Source organism: Panicum hallii, chromosome 3 (assembly GCF_002211085.1).
Source record: "Panicum hallii strain FIL2 chromosome 3, PHallii_v3.1, whole genome shotgun sequence".
Lineage (NCBI taxonomy): Eukaryota > Viridiplantae > Streptophyta > Magnoliopsida > Poales > Poaceae > Panicum > Panicum hallii.
The window spans coordinates 55153194-55175408 of record NC_038044.1 but is presented as its reverse complement, the minus strand read 5'-3'; the positions used below and the strand labels follow the sequence as shown (position 1 = coordinate 55175408).

Sequence of the window (22215 nt, the reverse complement as noted above, 5' to 3'; positions counted from 1 at the left end):
GGCCGCGCCGTCGCCCGTCCCGCGCGCGGGTGCGCTGCCGTCCAGTCGTTCGCGTGGGGGCGCCGCCGCGGTGGCCTCGCCCGTCTCCGCTGCCGCCTGGTCGCGCGAGGCTGCACCTCGCCGCCAGCCGTCCCGTACAGAGGCGCCGCCGTCCGGTCGCGCGGGTCGCGCCCCGCTGCCAGCCGTCCCTCGCGGGGGCACCGCCGCCGCGGTCGCGCGTGCCCGCGCCTCGCTGCCGCCTATCCCACTTGGGGGCGCCGCCAGGTATGTACATACACCACCAATAGATCGTATAGGCAGCGAATCGTCGGTCAAACTGGCAACTGGATCGTCTTTTCATCTTCTTTTTGGGGCCACAGGAGGGAGATGCTTACGCCGCCGCCGCCGCCACGCGTACTCGTCGAAGCGCCCGCCAGCGATTTGCGCGGACGTCCGCCGCCATCACGTTGCTAGACCGGGATGACGATTCGCAAGGACACTGTCTCCCTGTGGTTCCATTAGTTGTGAGCCTATCTGTTGTCTGTGGCTCAGTGCGTGAGTTCCTCTTTGGATCACCGATCGAGCACGATCTTGCATGCCTCTGACTCTCCGTCATTGCCGTTTGCCGATCAGCTGATCAATCCAATTCTGTCTCATTTTTTATTTAATTTTCAGCACTACAGCACACAGCTAGAGAAAGAGACCAGGGAGGCGACTAGAGCTTGAAGGAATTGAGAAAATTAACCGTGCGTTGGAGATCCTGAAGCCGATAAAGAAAATCCAATCCTTCAAAAAGAACACGATGCTCATGATGAAACCATAATACTTCATTATTCAGGGATATGCAGTTATATATTTTTAATTAGTGTTATAGCTGGCTAATCTTTATGCTTTCTATCCTTCAGATTAGTCATAGTTCTCGCGGTGATCTCACTATACTTGCTACTCTTGTTGTCAATAACAGACAATGCAAAGGTATGGCTAGTATCGTCATATACAATTTTTTCTTATATAGTAAAGTTTTTATGTAATTTTTAAACTAACCTTTAGGTGAAGTGGAGAAATATTTTGTGTTAAAAATGACTTCGCGTCTAGAAATGATAGCGGAAATTTTTAATGTAGTATGTATATAATGCTGCTTGATATGAATATTTTTTATGCACATTGAATGCCTATTGATACTATTTTACATATAGATATATTATTATTATTATTATTATTATTATTATTATTAAAAGAACCCCCTATTTGAGGTCTCGCCCCGGCCCCCCAAAATGTCAGGACCCGGCCTGCGTGGGCGTGGGCGCCGGCTCTTCTCCTCGGCCATCTCGTCACCAACAGGAATGGGAGAGAGGAAGGAGCGGATGGGCAGCACACGGATGAGACGAACGGGTGAAAATTGTTCTTAGCATACTTCAAAAGGGGCAAAATAGTCTTTTTTTCTACCTTCGATTTAGCACCATTACTGCTGGAAATAAACGGTAGTGTCAAATTGTGAAGCAAATTCAAACCTAGTGTCAAATAGGGAAGAATTAATTTTTAAAAGCCAATTAAGGAATACTAAGTAACTTTGCCAGTGTCAAATAAAAAATTTTCTCAACAATATTCCTGCACCAGGCATTCTGGACTCCCATCTGCGTTATCCACAGTGGAGATTGAACACATGACGAGGAGTTTTTTGCACGAGTACGTAAGTGCTAAGAATGCCATTGTAGTTTCCAGAATACCACTAGTCATGATTAGTAAATAATTAAGGCTTTCAATATTTTAGGGCTATATATGAAGCACGGCAAAGTATTCCCTCCGTTCGAAAATATACTTCGTTTTTACTCTTTAGATTCATAGTATTTACTACTTATCTAGATATAATGTATGTGTAGGTGCAAAGCAAAATGCATGAACCTAGAAAAGACAAAACATAGAACGGAGGGCGTATGAGATTTTATTCAATGAGAGAAGGTTACACTAAGCATCAATGAGATGTGGTGCAAGAAGGGAGGTGCATGTCCCTGCCAAATTAATTAAACAGCGGCCTCTATACCCCAAAAGAAGCATCACTTGCATGCTAAACTACATGATACGTGACAGTAATACGAAACACAAAAGTTTCGGACACATGGGCAAATAGACGCTGACCGAAATTAACCATGCGAAATTTCAAATTGGGAAGTTGAAAATAAGATCGCACAGGAGGACTGCATCGCCAAAGTCGAATTTTTTTATTTTTATATTTTTTACATTTTTGCAGAAATATACCTGATAGTGAAAAATTAGCAGGACTGTACTTCTGCTGCCGGTTGAAACGGCCACCGCCATTTGAACCGGCGGTAGAAGTAAATTCTACCGGACAGTTCGGAAATTTATTATATCTCCATTTGAACTGGCAGTAAGATAAAAATTAACAATTAAAACGATGGCAGGGACTCACCTCACATCTGCGCTGCCGCCGAGTGGGCCCGCCGACCATTTCACTAGTTCAACCGGCGGAAGTGCACGCGCCCACTTACCACCGCCGGCTGAACCGGCGCAAGGACCTTCCGCCAAAACACCAGGCGGCACAGGTCTGCTTCCGCCAGACCACCCGCGGCAGGCTCCCACCCCTATAAGAGGCCCAAAAATAGCCGTAAATGCCATTTTAAATCCGAAAAGGAGAAAGAGGGGGGAGGAGAGGAGAGGAGAGGAGAGGGAGGGAGGGGAGGGGAGGGGAGGGGAGGAGGCACTGGCGAAGTCCTGCCGGATCTGCGCTTCGCTTTGGGTATTTCTGTAACACCCTAAATTTTGAATTAGGAATCCTGAGTAAATTTCGCTAGATTTTGCAGGATCCATAAGGTTTTCATTCAATTTTTTTATTTTAGAATATTTACCGTGAATTATAAATAACTTACTTAGCCATTAAAAGAAATATAAGGAAAATACGCCTTGTGCATTTTCATGGCGCTTGCATTGTTTTATTGTTTGAGTTCAGTTGAATTTAAATTTCAAAAAATTTAAATTCAAGTGAATTGTGCTTGCTCCTTTATTTTAAAACCTTTCTCGTTTTTCCTTCTTCCTCTGTCTCTCCCTTTGGCCCGGCTCATTTTCTCTCTTTATCCCTTCCCCTTCCTTCCCTCCCACGCGGCCTAGACAAGCCGGCCGCTCCGCCCCTCCTTCCCCCGGCCCAGCAGCCCAACCCGAAGCCCTCCTATTCTCTCCCTCTCTCCCTCACCGCTAGGCGGGACCCGCTTGTCGGGCCCATCCCCGACCTCGCGCTAGGCTCGGACTCGAGCTCCAGTCCGGCCGTGGCACGCCTTCCCCGCCTAGCCGGCCGCTCGCCCCTCCTTCCCCCGGCCCAGCAGCCCAACCCGACGCCCTCCTCTTCTCTCCCTATCTCCATCACCGCTAGGCGGGACCCGCCTGTCGGGCCCATCCCCGACCTCGCGCCAGGCTCAGCTCGAGTTCGGCCGTGGCACGCCTCCCCCGCGCCACCCCTGGGCCCACATGTCGAGGCCCCCCTCGGCCTCATAACTAGGCGCCGCCACGCGCCCTTGACCCCTCGTCAACCCGCAGCCGCCGCCCCTCGCCTTGCAAACCCTAGCTAGCTCACGCTGCCGCCTTCGTTGAGCTTGGGTTCACAGATGTGGCGCCGCTCTGCCGCTTTCCTTCGTCGAGCAAGCACCGCAGGAGCTTCGCGCGGTAGTAAGCATCGCCGCCGGCCTTCTCTTCCTCTCTAAACCGCCTCCTCGCGCGCGCAATCGCTCGCCGTCGCCATCGTGCCCCACCTCACCACCGTCCGCTTTCCCCAGCCCTCGGCGCCCCATTCGGAGCCTCTAAACGTGTTCCCCACCCCGCTCTCTTTCTCCCAAGCCAAACCCGAGCCAAAATCGTTGCCGGAATCGTGTTTACGTGATTCTTGGATGAGCCCACCGCCGTGCGCCGCCGCCGAGCCGCCCTAGCCTCTCGCAGCCGTGCGATCAAGATCAGACCACCCAGATCTGATCTAGAGCGGGTCAATCCAAACCATACCGTTCAACCCTAGGCCCTTTTTGCAATTTAGCCCCTGAGTTTTACCGAAATCAACCCGTGCTCCACCGCAGTTCAAATGTATTAACGAGTAGATCCTTTTTCTCTGATCTTTTCCAAAATAGAATCCGCCATCCCTAGCCCCCCCCGTTTCTCAATCTAAACCCTAGATTTAAGGTTTATTTATGTTTTAGCCCTCGGTTTCTTTGTTCAGAGCCCTTTTAGTTTCAAATCTCTTACGAATGAGCCCCTGGAACCATGTTTTACGCTCATGCGATCCTTGTAACGTGTACAGTAGCTTTATAATGTTGTTTTGCTCTGTTTATATTGTTTGGTGTACTGTTTCTTATTTATTGTACTTGTTTGCTTGTATGTACTTGTGTGATGCAATAGACGGTCCGCAGTTCAAGGGTCCGCAAGAGCAAGGCTTTGAAGACGCCCCTGAGCAGCATTAGTGTTTTGAAGAAGGCAAGTGGTCCTTGATCATATTCTGACCTTAATAACTTTCTAAATACACATATTTACTTTATATGCATGCATGTGTCTATAATATGATGGATCCCAAACTAAGGATATGCCTAATTTTCTGTCGAACTTCCTTGATTAAACCTGAGTTGTTTACTTTATGTTGTAGCTATGCTAGTTGCTTGTACTTGGTTTATGGTTATGTAACTTGGAAATTATGCTACACTTGCTTTCCTTCATGTTCTGGAATACCTTTATGGTGATAATTTTAAGATCATTCTATTAATTGGAATATGGAGAACCACCTAGGAAAATAGTACAACCACAATATTACATGGCTCTGGTCTTGGCTAATTAATTAGAAACTTTAGCTTGTGAGGGTCTTACCAAAAGGGCAAGAGGGGAGTGCGTTGATGAGGTATAGCTCGGTCTTCTTGAGGCTTAGATATGATCCTGGTTAAGACGTCTTCCTCATTAGGGAGAGTTATGACCACTGCGTCTGAAATCTTAGCGGACCGTTGTAAGTTAGGGAATCTTTGTAAAGGCCTCGTAGTGAATCCCTTCCACTCACGTCGGAAGTGTTTAAGGGCCTTGCAAACCCAGGCATCAAGAAAAATATGAGTTGTGGGTAAAGTGTACAACCTCTGCAGAGTGAAAACTGATGTATCAGCTGTGCTCATGGTTAAGAGCGGTTTGGACCCTCACATGATAATTGAATTTGAAGATGATCTAAAGTGATGTTCTTTACTTATGTTGTTGTTATTTATCTCTTTTATTTACTTAAAAGGTTTGGTATAAACTTAAACTTAATTAATACTTGCTAAATTAAACTTGGCCAACTAAAAGTGCTTATCGTAGTCAAATCTTGTCAGCTTTTCTATGAATTTTGGCTTTGCATGTCATATAATTTACTCCACTTGCCAAGTGCCAACCATAAGTGTACTCGCGCTTACTTTGTTAAAACCAATGCTTGTGTCGACATAAAACTTGAGACAATGGTTAAATAAGTTCCCTAAAGATCTCCATAAAACGTCCTTGAATCGGGTCTCAATCTTCACGTGGGCAGCCGGCTTGTTGCGCCCAGCCCCACAGTGTAGAAACCAGATGAGCATGGATAGTTGTCGATCTTGATTCGTGGGTGATTGCTGGTGATGCTCTGTCGCTCGTTGATGAAGCCACGCCGGTTTGTTGATGAAACCCGACTAGTCAGAATCGTAGTCACTGGTGGAATGAGTCGCGCTTCCGACTAGTTGTGTAGTCGAAATAGTCATCGGCGGGTCACTGAGTGCCCTCGCGAGGGCGAAGTAGTCATCAAGGAATCGAGGGTCCTGCCTTCTTGGAATGGTTCTAGGCAAGACAGGTTGTTGGGGTTGGTGGCGCATAAAAGTGGGCTGGGATCGGGTAGCTTGGAGGACTGCGTGCCCATCTGATGCCCGAGCCCGCCCGACCAAGTTGAAAGCGTATAAAGGTGGGTTGAGCCGAGTAGCTTGGAGGCCTCGTGCCCTTCCAATGCCTGGGCCCGCCCGACCAAGTTAGAGGCGCAGAAAGGTGGGCTGAATCGGGTAGCTTGGAGGACTCGTGCCCTTCCAATGCTCGGGCCCGCCCGACCGAGATGGAGGCGCAACAAGGTGGGCTGAGCTGGGTAGCTTGGAGGACTCGTGCCCTTCCAATGCCTTGGCCCGCCCAACCAAAATGGTGGTGCAAAAGGGTGGACTGAGCTGGGTAGCTTGGAGGACTTGTGCCCTTCCAATGCCCGGGCCCGCCCGACCAAGATGGAGGCGCCATCAGGCCGTGGTGGCCATTTGATAAGGGTAGTGCGTCGCTGATGAAATCTGAGTAGTCGACCAGGATGGGAGCCCTTTGATGGATGCTGGCTAGTCCTCCTCTGACTTGTTGTAGACGATCCAAATATTCCTCCGACTTGTAGTAGACGATCCAAATATTCCTTTGACTTGTAGTAGACAATCCAAATCCTCCTCCAACTTCTCATAGATGATCCAAATCCTCCTTCGACTTGTGATAGACATTCCAAATCCTCCTTCAACTTGGCGAAGAACTTGTGGTGCAGGACCTCCAACCGAGGCGGATTCAGTTCGAGGGGTTCCAGGTTGTCAATCAAGTCGTCGATTGCACAGTTGACGTCCATGCGGGTGGTATGGGTGCTTCAGGCTGCTTCAGGTCGGCAAAAATTGAATTCCGTTGAGACCGTTGGTGAGGTCGTACGAGAGCAAGGTCCCTTCAGTAAACTACATGTAATACTAGTCGAAAACTAGTAAACAGATTGTTAATTAAAGTTTGGGAGCAAGGCCCCTTCAGTAACATAGAAAACTAGTCGGGAACTAGAAATCTAGGGGTTACTGTAGTTTTGGGCAGGGTCCCTTCAGTAACATAGAAAACTAGTCAGGAACTAGTAATCTGAGTGTTACTGGAAGTATTTGATAGACAATCGCGTAGGTGCTTTATTTGACTAATTAACGGGTTCCACTAGTCTTTGCCAAATGAGTCAACCACTTTTGGCAATCGCATGGTTCGTCTGTGGCAGGGTTCCCTAAGTTTAGCGAGGGAGTCATGATTAACCCGAACAATGAACATAAATAGCGACCCAGACTAAGTGGTAAAAGGGGTGCTTTTAGGCATATGGAACCCCTTGTTTCGAGATATAATCCCAAAACAGTGGTTTAAACAAATGCAACACCTATAAGACCCTTCGAAAACCTCCTTGAACCGGGTACTTAATTTATGAGTAAATCATTAGTCGGGTAGTCTCGTCGCCTTTCTTCGTAGACTTGGCGGAGCTCCCAGGGTCCTCTGAAGGGTTTGAAATTCAAACGCAGAATGCTTGCTCTTCGGGTGCCACGAGCATTGCCCGTGGAGGGCTTCCTTGAATCGTTCCTTCGAACTGAGAGTCTTCTTTCTGCGAGCGGATATTTTCCTAGCTTCTGGCTTGCACTTTCAAGTTGTCTCCAAGTAGTCGAGAGGGAGCTGATAGCGGGTGGGGTTGTAGGCTTCCACTTCTTCGCGCTCCTGCTTCCTAGCAATTATGATATTGCGGGCATCACGGCCAGCGTTGATGATGGCACGAAGGTCGCCCGTGGAGGAGTCTTGGAGGTTACCGCTCCCCTGGTGGTTCATCTTGACGGTGCTGTGCCTGCGTTGGGCGCACTTCGCATTGATGAGCCTGCGGCGTTGCTTCTGGGTGTCATCTGCGTCTTCCACCTTAATGTTGGCTGGGGATTCACTATCCATTATTGTGTCCACATCTTCGTCGAGTGGGTCAAGGAGATGGACTCGCTCTAGGCCTTCACAATCCTCGTCGACGTGAATCATAAGCACTTCTCGATTGGGGGCAAAGCATTTGGCACTCCGCACCATCTGGCCCTCATCTTCATCGTCGGAAGGAGGGAGGGGTCTGCCTTCTTGAAAAGGTAGTTCGCCGGGTGTGGCAATGAATCGTGGTGGACTTGATTTGAGAGGCCTGGAGGGTTTCATGCCCTTCCAATGCCCAAACCTGCCCAACCAATCTGATCCCCTTAGCAGACCCCGGGTCACATGAGTAGCTAACTCCGAGTAGTTGTCGGAAACAATAGCTCCCCGACGCGCGGTGGCTTCTCCTTCTTCAAGTGGTGCTAGATGATCAAAATCCTCTTCCAATGCGGAGAGGGTCCTAGGTTGAACCGTCTCAAACCAATCTGGACAAGGTTTGGGGTTTCGAGTTTGCTGACGGAGAGAGTGTGCATGGCATAAAAAGTAGGTAGCGAAGCATGGCTTTGATCCGTGGGAGATTTGTCGATGAAGCCGACTAGTCGGAGGTGATTCCGACTAGTTGTTGACTGTGTAGAGCTAGTCACCGAGTAGCTTGAGACTCATTCTCGACTAGTTTCTAGTCGAGACAATTTGTGGAAGTTGTCGTTGGCGCTGCTGATTTGTCAAAGCAGTCGTAACTACGGCCGAGTCGAGTAGTCAAGGTCGTTGCTGCAACGCGTCGATGTCATGACGCGGGGTGAGGTTGAGCGGAGTAGTCGAAATCTTTCGACTCCCTGGGGTCGATATGCCGAAGGGTGGATTCTGCCACAAGGCGGGAGTCGTATTCGAGTAACTCGGAGGGCTCTGGACCCTTCTAGTACACGAAATAGCCTTGCGGCGTAGATGTTATGGTTAAACCCGGATCATTACCCGAAAACGACTCGGAGTAATCATTGGATTGCGAGTGATTGTCGAGAAGTGGAGCCTCCCGACGAGCGGTGGCTCCCACGTCCTCGAGTCCTCCTCGGCTCAAACTTGTAGCAAACGGGTACTCTTCGTTTGCAGAGTCATAGTCGAGAACGGGGGGGCCCCGACGCGTGGTGGCTCCCTCCTCCAAGTCGGAGAGAGACTTGGATTGCGAAGCTTCCTCAGATTGGTTTGAATCCGATCCGAGTAGTCTTGGTGTAGCACGAGTTGAAGTCGCGTAAAAAATGGACGTCCTTTCGATCTACCTGGGTAGATCGGGGAGCAGCAACTCGTCGAGGTCGCTGCTTCGAGTCGATTTAGAGGCCTCCAGCTTCTTGGAGTCGAGTAGGTGGCTGTTGAAGCCACCCATGCCGTTGGCGATGTAGATCCAGGAGCCAAAGATGAAAGTTGTGCCCTTGTCGAGCACGGTGCTGGTGAAGCTGAGCGATGCCATCGAGTTCTCCAGTGGATGCTCGATGAACACCCCTACCTAGCACGCTAACTATCGGTGTTTTACCGCCACGTCTACCGAGGGATAACCCCGAGGTGGTGAGTTTGTAGGTAAGGTGTCGCCGAGATCAGGAACTCGAAGGTGCAAGGAACACAAGGTTTACACAGGTTCGGGCCGCCGAGAGCGTAATACCCTACGTCCTATGTGGTTTGTATTTCCTTAGGTGGTGATCGGGTGATCTCCTTATTTGGAGGGGGTCCCTGTCCGCCCTTATATAGTTTGGGGGAACAAGTTTACATGGAAGTTCTAGTCGGGTACAAGCCTAGAAGTCCTACCCGAGTACTTTTCTAGTAGTTCCATACTGTATTCGACTAGTTTTACTACTGTATGAGTAGTTCTACGCTATACAACTGATGTAGGGCGTGGGTCATATCCCACCCCTTATCATGTAAGATGTAGGTCATCTGTGCAGTCCTGTGCTCCCGGGTCTGACACATATGAAGCTTCATATCATAATTTTCCATCGCTGTTGCACACCATATGCTAGAGAAATTCTGGAAGTTTCTATGACTTGAAAACATATCCTTGTGTTTAGAATCTAGGCAAGCAAGTTGCAGCGATCCTTCTTGCCTTTGTGGAGAAAAAGTCCGGAGACAGCTGGTATTGGATTTTAGAGAGACTAAAGCAGATGGTTGTTAGAAATGTACCAAATGTTTGTGTTATACATAACCGGCACAAAGGTATTCTACAATCCGTCGATGACATGCAAAATGGTAATGTGGAGCGGCGCAGAATAGCAGAATGGCCTGATTTGAATAGCAGGTGGTGCCTTAGGCACATGGGGGCTAACTTACATAGCCAATTCAAAAGCAAGACCTTAACAAAGCTCTTCAAGCAGTTATGCAGCCAGAATCAGGTGAGAAAATTCAAATTCCTTTGGAAGAAACTTGATGATCTCACAAAGAAACAAACCGAACAGCTAGCCAAAAGGCCTATCAATAGTGAAGCTGGTCACCCTGTATCACTTGAAGATGTAGGTTTGGATGGTGCAAATGTCCGTTGAACGGCCGGTCCATCAAAACATTTTCAAAGTGGATTGAGCATGAGCCTAAGGAGAAGTAGGCTTTGTTGTACGACGAAGGAGGTTCTCGGTATGGTATAATGACTACAAACTTAGCTGAAGTGTACAATTGGGTGCTACGTGGTGTGAGAGGCTTGCCCCTTTTTGGTATAGTGGAATTCTTCCTGTATCGCACGTGCAAGTATTTTTGGGATCGGTATGTGGTGGCAGAGCAGGTAATGGTGGATAGTCATAAAATCTATGGCTACAAGATGACTGAGTACATGGAGGAGGCTTTCAAAAAAGCTCTGAAGCATCATGTTCAACCAGTTGGGGCTATTGAACATCGATTTGAGGTTACGTGTAGGGACAAAGGTCGACTAGGAGGTCGACGCGAGAGGCACACACAAGAGTGTGTTCTTCATAATGATGAATGTGTTTATTCATGTCAGAAACCAAAGTTGTTACACAGACCATGCACCCATGTAATTGCTTCATGTTTTGAGGCAGCAGGGCTGCAGCCTCATAGGTATATTTCCCATAACTTCCTAAAGGAAACTATTTGGGCGACTTGGAGGCATGAGATATATGGGTACAAAATGGTAGGGGATTTCATAGACAACCCGGGCAACAATGCAAGTTACATCCCCGACCCCGATCCAGATATGGTCCAAGATGTTGGGCGCCGAAAAGAAAAAAACGCATTTGGAACAACAAGGATCAGTCTGAAGCTGGCCCTAAAGTTCGAATCTGCTCGAAGTGCCACGAGACGGGTCACAACTACAAAAACTGCAATGCAACGGTTTATGGCACAAGCACCGCATGTAGGGTCCTCTTCAAGTGTCCCAACTTCAATCAAGGGTTGAGCCGGCGGGGTCAAGGGAACAACCATAGTGTTGTCTAATTCTAATGCGTCTTATGATGTAATCCCATTTGTAATATGTACTTTAATATGAAGAACTTTTCGGTGTGTCGAGTTATTATGTCCTAGTACTGATTGAACCATATAAGCATTTGTGTATGAATGATGTAATCACTATGTTACCACTATGCTATGCTACGCTTGTATTTGTGTTTCTCTTGTCATGTGTTCATGTTATAATTTTTTGTTTTTTAATATCTATTTATGATAATGTTTCTATTAATAAAATTTTCATCCTATTGTGGCCCTTATTTTTTCTGGTTCATGTGTTTCAGCTATGGCGATCGATGAGGAGGAGTGGTATGTGACGCCGGAGTTGTTGGATGTAGCCGTCAATAAGCATCACCGATCCTTTATGTCTGCAGTTCGTGGTGTCACACCGAAGACACTTCAAGGACATGTCCCCTGTCCACGACGCCGATAGACCAGCGTTTGATTCCTAAGTATGTGGTAGAGTTCGTACATCTACAACTCCAAGGGGAGCTCGGTGCCGAAGCATCTCATACCATATGCCAGGGCGATAGCCGATGCCTAGCTTGACGAGGTTCCACAGTACAGCTGGGGTTCAGCTATGCTAGCATCGACCTACAAGGGACTCTACCTAGGCGTGACTAAGGTTAGCTCCACGGAGCCCATCCTTATTGGATGCCCCTTGCTTCTGCAGCTTTGGTCCTACGAGCGCTTTCCAGTGGGTTGGCCATGCATGGACGCCGGCCCGTACAATGAGGTGGCTGCGGACCACGACGACATTGATAGGCCCACGATGGGGTCTTTGTAGTGTCTCCGAAAGGAATGGCACACTGACTGTGACGTCCCGAAAATCTCGAATTTAAATAACGCGTTAGGGTGCCCTGACCGAAAACTTTATCCGTCGTAAAACCCTGACTCCCTCCGTTTCACCGCCACACGCACGCTGTCACATTCCCCGCCCTGTGCCGCACAGCGCCCGGCTTTCCCACGCGCACCGCCTCGACTCTCGCCACCGCGTCACGACGACCGCGCGACCGCTTTCCGAAATTAGCGCCGGCGCAAGTCCTTTCTCGCGCGGCGCGCGAATCCTGCGCGCGCGTGGCCGACCGGCCGCGGTCGCCGCCGCGACCGGCGCCGGCACTTCTCCCTCCCTCTTTTTCTTTTCTCTCCTTCTCTCTATTTCTTTTCCCTTCCCTTTTTCCTTTTCTTTTTCCTCCCCTTCCCTTTTTCTTTTTCCTTCCTTCCCTCCCTTTCCTTTCTCCTTTTCTTTCCTGTTCCTCCTCTTCTCCCTGTTTCCCCCTCCTTCCCCTGCTCCCGAGTACCGCACGGCCGTGCGCCGGCCCTGGGCGCCGCGCACGCGCCCTGCCCAGCCTTGCCGCGCACGCGCCCTGCCCAGCCTCGCGACGCACGCGCCCACCCGTGCCCACGCACACACGCCCTGCGCGTGCTCCACGCGCCGCGCCGCTCGCCGCGCTGCCCGTCGCACGGCCACGCCGCGACGCCGCGCCGACCGCCGCTGCCGCGTCCTCCTTCGCCACTGTATCCACGTGCGCACGCCGCGGTGAGCGCCGCCCCACCCTCGGCCCGCGCCACGCCGCGTCGCGACGGCCGCGTACGGCCGGAGCGCCATTAATGGCGCCCGCACCGCCCGCCGGCCGCCATCATCTCGTTCCCCTCCGCCCCGTCGCCCCCGTCCTCTATAAATTGGCTCCCCGCGCGGCTCACCCACCCCACAACCCACTCCACCACCCGGCCCCTCGCCTCCCCCAGCCCGGCGCCGCCTCCACGAGCGCCTCTGCCCGCCGCCGCATGCTCCCGTGGGCAGCCCCCCTCGCTGCAACCCGAGCCAAGGTGAGGCCGGGGATGGGTTCCCCGCGCCCCCCTCCCTCTTTTCCCCCACCCCCGGGCCGCCGCCGTGCCTTGGCCGGCCGGATTGGGCCGCCGCCGGCGCCCTGTTCCTCCCCTCCCCTGTTTCCCACGGCTGGAGGAAGAAGAAAGGGCTATTTTGCCCTTAGCCCCCTCCCTTCTTCCCTAACTGTTAAATAGCCCCCCACTCTATTGGCCTTTTTGCAAGAAAGCCCCTGTTTACTATTTTCTTTCAAACTAAGCCCCCCCCACAATGCAAACTTAATTCCAAATAGGCCCCCCACACTTTCTACTACACCCTAACACTTCTGTAATTTACAAATAAGCCCTTCCCTTTTTAGAGAAACTTACAAATAAGCCCTGGATTCCCTGTTTGACCCCTAGATCTCCCTTTAACTCGTCATTTTATGTGCGAAACGACCTCCGATCGACCTGAAATTTTACCACACCCTTTCTAGCATAGTTCTAAGCACGCTATATAGAAACCACCCGAAAATATTAACCCTACCTCCGTAACTAAATTATTTCCGATTCAAGCTCAACGATAAAAGCTTTTAGTTCCTTCGCTTGATCGTGTGTCTGTTTGTTTGCGTCGTAGGACACGGAGTGAACGACGAGGTTCCCGACTGTGACCGAGCAACTGAGGACCAGTTCTGCGACCCCGAACCCGAAGGACAGTGCTTCGATCAGGACCTTCCGCAAGGGCTTGACGATGGCAAGTTCAATCCCGCCCTTTGATGCATGTTTTTGCCCTAGTTTTTATGAACACAACCCGATGGCCTATTTTATAAAATTGCATGGTTTTGCGTGCCGTAACCATGGTAGGATAGCCACCTTTGTTGTGACAACCATACCTTGACCACCTGATTTTATAAAGAAAATGCGTGTGTGTGGGAAAGGGTAAAATGTGGATTTGAGAAACGAGTCGGACGGGATGGATGGCATTTCTGTGTGAATTGCCGTTGGTGTGCTCGTACCTGTGTGGTTGAGCGTGGAGGGGAGATATCCATCTTGTCACCCCTAAGGACCGAGTTGATGTGTCGTCTCACCTAGCTTCCTATCGTGCAAACCACTTGACCGTTGTATGGGCAACGGCTTGGCCTAAGCCCACTGGTTAGTCTGATAGCCATCAGGAAAGCTGGGAGCAACGGGTGATCAAGGAGACGGGATAAGCTCTGTGTGACTTATGCCCCGGTTAAACCTTGGTGGTAGGTCGAATGACCCCTTGATAGATCCCGTGGTGGCTAGTCAGGTCTAGCTAAGGTGGGTAAGGGCTTCGATGGGATCTGCACCGGCACTAAGGTGTTCGTGCTGTGGTACCCCACCTGTGGGTAAAGTTGCACACCTCTGCAGAGTTAAAAATCTATTCGAATAGCCGTGCCCACGGTACTGGGCAAGTTATGGTGTGGTCACATAACTAGTGTTTCTCTTGGGAATGATTGGGCTGGTGTGAGTTGTTTGGAGAATATCCGGCAGTTGTGCCGTATGCTACGGCGGACGGGGAGTCCGGTAGCAGTTTAAAACTTGGATCCTGTGTGGATCGACATCGTGTGTTCTTTGGTGCTAGAAAGCTCATTTTGGAAATTGTTTTTAAACGAACCCTTGCATACAATTGAGTTTTTCGCAAATGAACCATAACCTACCCTTGGATGGTCCTATGCATATGATTACTGTTATACCCCCTCCGTGGGTGTGATTGGACTTGCTGAGTACGTTTGTACTCACCCCATTCTTACTTTTACAGTGGAAGACCCAGACTACGTCCCCGAAGACAGCGAGTAGGGTTTCGTCCTGCACCCAGTCTTGCCTGTGGTTGAGGTCACCGTTGGATTCCGCATGGCGCAAGACTCTGATGATCCTCTTTTCGTAACTAGTGTAGTGGTGTGGGTTTTAGTTGTAATCCTCGCGATAGTGGCGCTTCACTGCCCATTACCGCGTAGAGTTGTACGGTGATGTATCATCTGATGTAATAAAAGTGTTATCAGCCTCCTGGGACTGATAAATCAACACTTTTAAGTCTTCCCTGATGGGGGGACGCTTCACTGACTCATCATTGGTACCGATTTTGTTGATAGCAGCTTACTAACATCTTGTTTTGTCTTATGTAGCCTACTTGGGTTGGATTGCAGACGAAGAAATCGTACCCAAACTTTGTCGGCCAGTTCGATGCTCTGGTCGGCTAAGACGTTAGGTGGATGCCTTACACCTTGGACAAGATCCATGCTCGTGCACCGCAGGGGCTGTCGTCATTGTGCCTCCAAGACCAGGCGTACTAGATGACCAGGAAGCCAGTTGTCTATGACATCCACGTGGAGGAGTACGCCGTGCATCGTGTGATGAGGCAGTTCTACCGTTACTAGATCTCGCTGTTGCCGGTTACGCACAACGTGGAGGCTCACGTGCAAAGGTAACAAATGTCATCTAATGCTTTCAATTTACTTACCATTTTCTTCTATCCCCAATCGTCATTTGAACACATACCGCAGGTGGACACGTCAGGGTTAGGCCCCCGGCGCGTTGTGGGCGGCAAAGGTGCTTCCTTACGTCCAGGTTTGGGACTCAGCTGTAGACGACATCATGGACGACCACCGACCACACTCAGAGGAGGCCTTTCGGCCTACCTTCAGCGGTTCTCCCCAGGACTCACACATGCGTCATGCACATACCACAGCAGCCAACACAGAGCCGGCACAGGTGATGGACACGTACCCCTTTCTAGGGACGAGAACTTCGACATGGCGGTATGTCTAAGCATTTTATTTCCTACAACATATAAAGTTGCAACATCTGCAAATGTCAATCTTTAACTAGTATAGGAATTTAAGGTACACCGGTCGATGAAAGTGAACATCTATCTTATCTTACGCCACTTACTCTAGCTTGACTAATTATTCTTCACAGTATGATGTCATCTTGGCAGTGGAGGCGGAGGCCTTGTCTAGCATCCAGAACTACATGTCAATGTGACCAAATGAGCACCTTTCAGCATAGAAGAAGATCTTGGTGGCGTGCGCTAGATTTCGTCGTGCCATTAGTTGCCGTGATGATGACTCTATTCTTCCACCACGAGCAGCCTACCCCACGTCGACTTCAGGTCAGCTTACATGCCCAGCCTACCCCGTGTCGTCCTCGAGTACACCTGCGCACACAACCTTCATGACGACTACGCCTTCGACTCCTATAGTGCCGGCTACTTACGCTCCACGTCCACCACCTTTGTACACGACAGGTAACACTTGCTCCTGTGATTCTTTGCTATTACCAATTGCTTGTGTACATCTAACTAACAAAATCCAAAACTTTATGCAGTAACCCTCCGTATAGTACTGGCTGTGGAGTGGGCCCTTCGTCGTTTGCACCTCCCACTGACTACGGAGTTGGGTCCTCAGCGTATCAACGTCGTGTGCATGACATGGGTACGCAGTCACACGTCTTCTTGGTTATTATTTAAATTTTTTCTATGAACATGTACGTAACTTGATGTCGTCCTATGCAGACTACACTTACCACGGAGCAATTGACAATGATAATTCACCTGCTGATACAGCTACACCCATGGAGGATGACACAGCGTTGCGGTGGGTGGAATCATGGTTTGGTACGGAGATCGAAGGTTCCCAGTTGAGTGGTGCACCCATGGATCCTACACAGGCATCGCAGGAGGCGAACGCGACACCAAGTGCAATGCCGACCGGATGACCCGCACGACAGATAGTTCCACCGGAGCCCCTTACGTACTCACAACACCAGACCAGAGCATCTAGGACAGCGGACAGATGAGGGAGGAAGGGCGCAGGGGCAGTACAGCATCACAAGCGTGGACGTATCTAGATTGTAGGATTTATTATGTTCTATGCAAACTTGCGTATGTTTTATGATGCAACTTGTCATGCTACTCATGATGGCACATTCAATTATGCATTGTTTACTAGTGTGTGATTCATGTGATAGTTTTTGAGTTTTTATCCCTGATGAGTAGTACGACAACATTGGATGCTATGATACGAACAATGTAGGATGGGGCCAAAAAAAAGTAGACATCACGTACAGGCCCTCCACATGATGGATTAATAGACTTTGCAGAGCACTTAGTACGAGTCAGGCAACGCTGGGAAAAGACAGTGCACTGAGATGTGCATTATTGCGCTCGCACCCGAAGCCTTTGCAGTGTATAGCCTTTTCAGAAGGATGCGACCCGTCCTGCCCTTGCATTCGATTGAGCAACTGCGGTGCCCTTTCCTTCTGCGTGAACTATGCCCATGCACCAATTAAAATGGTCTACAAATAAGGGCGCACTTCAGTGCTACACCAACCACACTACACTGCAGAACCACCACACCTCAGCACCATGTCATCCTCAGGATCAACCTACATTCCATGGAGTAAGGTGAAAGCAACCGTACCTCAAGGAGTTTAGGTGCCTATGTGCTTCTGCGGTTCCTTGTGCAAGCTGATGAAGTTGAAGGTTTTACGCGACGACTTCAGCATGAGGTTCTTCATGTGCGAGAACTACAAGTATGTTCCACCCAAGAGATTCGACAAAGACAGTCCTAAGGTACTTCATCACACTATCTAGTTTGAACACTTATTGGATTTTATACTCACTTCTAACTTCATTTGGACATAGACTCAACCAGCTCTATGTGATTTTTGTGTAGTGGTTGGACACGGAGCAAACGAAGGAAGCTAAGGATCACGTTCAACACGAAGCAAGGTGGGCTGCGGAAAGGTGGCAGCTAATGTTGCACGAGGAACAGAAGGAGTAGAAGCGCAAGAAAGAGCAGAAAGAGATCCGGAAGAGAATGGAGGAGGTCGAACGTCAGGAGGCGGAGGAGCGTGAAGCTGATAGGGAGAGGAAGCGAGAGAGGCCACGTCGTGCAAAGGAAGCAGGTCCCGATGCTATTAGGAAGGGGAAATATCCCCGGTGCACTCAGTAAAGCACCAAAATGTAATCCCCGCATTTTACATTCCCTAAGGCATATTTTAGGTCTAGTTCCAGCATGAGGTTACCGTGTTGTATGCACATGCCATTGCAGTTCGTTGTTTATGTTTACTAGGATTTCTAATTTATAATGCAAGCTAGGAATTTATGGTTTGTACCTAACTTATCATTGACTTTTGAAAACATAGACATGTCACAGCAGGCCTACATACCATAGCCGTTCCAGATGGTTCTGAGCTACTTCTAGCCTTTTTCAGGACAACGTGACTACTCGGTGCCTCTGCCGCATAGCCTTTTTAGAGGATAGCCTTTTCAGACCGACATGACTACTCCACGACACAATATCCCACAACTTTGCAGCTGGACATGACTCCGCCATGACTCACATGCTGGCCTAGTGTTTTGTTTTTTCATTGCTTTTCTTCATAATATTTATTTCAATATTGAAGAGCTAATCAAACAAGCTAATGTAATGGAATCAAAGACTAACAAAGTAGTGCATTACATAATTGAACACGCACAACACATGAAGTGGCATGTCAGGACCTGTACCAAACAAGGGTAAAGAGGTCCTGGACTAAATCTAACATGCCTTAGGTAATTAAACAAAACAACAAACATATGGATGTAGCATGTGAATAAGATAGGTTACTCCTACTATTGTCTGCACATAGCAAATTGTGTTGCCCTTTCTCCATAGTATCCTCCCATTGCAGGTGGTGGTGGCGGTGGCGGCAGAGGGCCCTTGTTCTTATGGCGAGGGCATTTGCAATATGGATTAGTGCATAGCGCCTCCTGTGAACCAGCAGTATTGGTGTTGTCATCCTCTTCCTCGTCGTTGTTACGGGCCTCACTTCCCTTTCTAGATCGAAGATACGATTTTGCAGGTACTCGATGTACTCGTGATATGGATCAAGAGGAGGAGGATCGACGCACCTAACGAACCGACAGTGTTGTGGAGCGCCGGAAGACTGAAACAAATATCTTGAGTAAGTTGTAGGAAAGAAGAGAAACATATAACAAACGAATAGTAATAACAATTACCCATGCTCGACGGCAACCTCCATCCATCCCCTTGGTCATCTTCTGGACCAAGCAGTCCTCACCAAGCATGCATTTTGGCCAATCTTCCTTACGTTTATCGTATCCTCTGAGTGGGTTCTCGTTGGTGAAATCACTTTTGCTCTGAACTGGAAACTCAAACACTGCTTCCGAATTGGAATCAGGACCAACAGAACCCTCCCACACAACGGGAGGTTCCTTCTTTCCCCCTTTTCCTCTCCCAATGCCGAAACCCTTTCCACTAGATGACCCTCCGGACATTTTTACTCAAGTGTGTCTCGTTTTGAAGTTAGTAGCAATGCATCCAGCAATGTGTACATATAGGCGGAGGTAGGTGTGTGGAGTTGTAAATGCACCTGAAAAGGCTATGCCCCTATCACTGAAAAGTCTATTTCGAACGATATTGAAAAGCCGATTCAAAATCAGACTGCAAAGACTATTTCAAATTAGACTGAAAACCTATTTGAAAACACACTGACACACACCGAAAAGGCTAGATTCTTGTGTTGATATTTTCGTACGCGTAATTATTTCATCTGAAAGCCTATTTGAACTACTAATATATCTTATAGTTTTAAAACTGAATAACTATTTAAGATTTTTGCAATTTAATTTCATAAAATATTATTGATTCGATAGGAGAATCGGCTACAAATATTCAAATTCAGGTTATTGGATTATATCTCGAAAATATGGACATTTACCACTGTTTCATTCGGCTATAGCCGATTTAAATGGCGTTAAGGTCTGCTGCCCAGGCGGAAAGGTCTGCAACGCTGGGCCCAGCACTCCAACAGCTTCACGCTAACTCAAACGGTGATGTTTACACCTACCGCCGGTTCAAATTGCTATAGTCATTTGGACCGGCGGCAGGAATATAGTCCTGTTAATTTTTTGCTGCTAGATATATTTTTGCAAAATCGTAAAGAAAAAAATAAAAGTAAAAAAATTCGCCTAAGTCCGTCGCTTATGCACTTCTATTTTGGGGTGGCTTACGTAGGACGGTGTCTATATAAAAAGTTCTGCACCGTACGTGCCTTCCAATTCATCAAAAAACCTAGCTACCTAGACTGCTTTCACGATGTCGTCCTCCGCGGCGCCGCCGCTGCCGGCGAGTTACTGGGCGGGTCTCCCACATCACGTCCTGTGGTCTGTCTTCACCGTGTTGGGACAGCGCGAGATCCTCTCCGGCGCCGGGCTGGCGTGCGTCGCGTGGTGGCGATTCGCGCGCGACGAGCCCGCCCTGTGGCGCCGGATCAATCTGACGGCTGCGCCGCCGGACGAGGATGACACGGTGGATGATGATATTGACGACGAGTATCTCAGCGACGATGACGAGTACCTCGGCGACAACAACAACGAGAGCTTGTGCGATGACCATCCTGTCTCTGTCTGCCAGGAGAAAACACCCGCCAAGGTCTGCGACGAGTCATCAGGATGGAAAGCGATGGCGCTGGCCGCCGTCCACCGCTGCGCCGGCCAGTGCGAGGCTTTCTGGGGCCGCGCTGACGACGACGTCTTGCTCTACCTCGCCGACAGGTTTGGACTCTTTCTCTTCGATGTATATATAGAGTAGTTATTATTACTATTGCTCCACTGAATTAAAAATCCTACTAGTTATCCCAAACAAACTTATTGCCCCTAGGTTATCTCAATTATATTGTCACGTGTTTGAAGATTTAGTTCTTCGATACACGCCATCAGGTTGTGGAAAATCTTCTTACACATTAGAGAAAAATAATTCATCTGGTATTGATGCTGTAAACGGGGTAGGACAGTATTTCTGGAGGCTCGCATACCATCATGACGTTATTGTAATGACCGGGAAGCTGTCATACCACTAGTTCTTAGTACTTACTCAGACGAGATCCCCACTACCTTTCAATCTCTTTTTTTTGGAAGGTAGAAGGGTCAGGAAGTTTAAGTTCTGGTGCAGATGATTTGCAGAAGTATACTTCAATTTGATGGTTGTGTGCATATGTATGTCCAGTCTCTTAATGTTGTTGGTGAAGGGTGAGAGTGCAGGTGCACCATCAGATTCACGTACGTCCAATGGTAGCAAAGATGTGGACTTTTATCTTTTGTTTTAACATGCATATGAAACCATGCACACAGTTCATGATTTTATATATTTTTCTTCTCTTTTTATATCAACATGCCACCATTAAAATAATTTTTTGCGGCATAAAAAAGGGTAGCACATCAATCAACCAAATACATGTATTGTACAGTCAACTAATCCTGCTTCTTGCAAATTACTGTCATTGCTCTATCATATGCTCAATCAGATGAAAAATAGTGTCATCCAATTTATTTAATCCTGGGCTTTGTCTAACTGAATGATGACTTTTGCAGGGCGTCATCTATGAAAAGCCTCCGTGTCACATCACATTACGATGTGTCCTCTGAAGTGTTCGCTGAGGTGATCAAGAAATTCCCTCTGCTGGAGGAGCTCGAGCTAGTGCTCAAACCTGAGGCCTGGAACTACACAACCAAATCAGGACAACCACCTACCAATTCCTGGGTGGAGCTGTTCCAATCCGCTTGTGAAGCTTGCAGCCATCTGCACAGTTTCACCGTGCGCCGTGCCTGCAAAGTGACGCGCTCGGACACCTACTATCTAAGGGAACGCAGCAGCCCAACACCTTTCTCAATTCCAGTGATGCACGGCCTACACTCCCTCGAGCTTTCTGATGGCAGCTTCACCCAGGATGTGGTGATGCAGATTGTCGACAAATGCCCTGGTCTCGAGTCTCTCGACATTAGCGATGTGCCCATATACCGATGGGATGAAGAGCTGAGGAACAAGTGCTCTAGGATAAAGGATCTCAAACTTCAAGTTTCGTGTTATTACGACACTGATAGCGATGATAGCGATTACTATGATATCTCATGATAGGTGGTGTTTCATTTATATCATAAAACAGAAAATCATATATTTGGTGTTTCATTTTTTGTGACACTTTCACACTCAAGGTTATGTCATGCACAATTTGAGATCTCATGATAGTTGGTGTTTCATTTATGTCACAAAAATTGGAAATTATATGCGTAGTATATATGGTGTTCATGTCGTGAAAATTTGTTTATAATCCATTGTGCATGTTAAACCGTGATCCTTGACGATCCTTCTTTCATCACTACTTTACGAATTACGATGCTTGTTATTCGATCATTGTCAAGCCTTGAAAACGTGATAAAACCTTGAGTGTGAAAGTGTCACAAAAAAGAATTCCACTATATGACGTGGCAACACATTATCTTTGTATGGCCAATTTTAACAGACGATA

General features: G+C 48.5%; 1 protein-coding gene across 1 annotated transcript; it reads left to right on the top strand.

Annotated features, from left to right (window-relative positions):
* Window positions 1-20006: 20006 nt before the first annotated feature.
* LOC112885509 (putative F-box/LRR-repeat protein 23) lies at window positions 20007-21821 on the top strand. The gene is made up of 2 exons (XM_025951113.1): window positions 20007-20464; window positions 21281-21821. The coding sequence occupies exons 1-2, from the start codon at window positions 20007-20009 to the stop codon at window positions 21819-21821; spliced, it is 999 nt and encodes a 332-aa protein (XP_025806898.1).
* Window positions 21822-22215: the final 394 nt, after the last annotated feature.

What these genes read in the sequence shown, in the direction of transcription:
- LOC112885509 (XM_025951113.1), top strand. Translation starts at nt 20,007, where the DNA reads ATGTCGTCCTCCGCGGCGCCGCCGCTGCCGGCGAGTTACTGGGCGGGT. An exon ending in TTGCTCTACCTCGCCGACAG is followed by an intron (nt 20,465 to 21,280) that starts GTTTGGACTCTT and finishes TGACTTTTGCAG; the next exon opens with GGCGTCATCTATGAAAAGCC.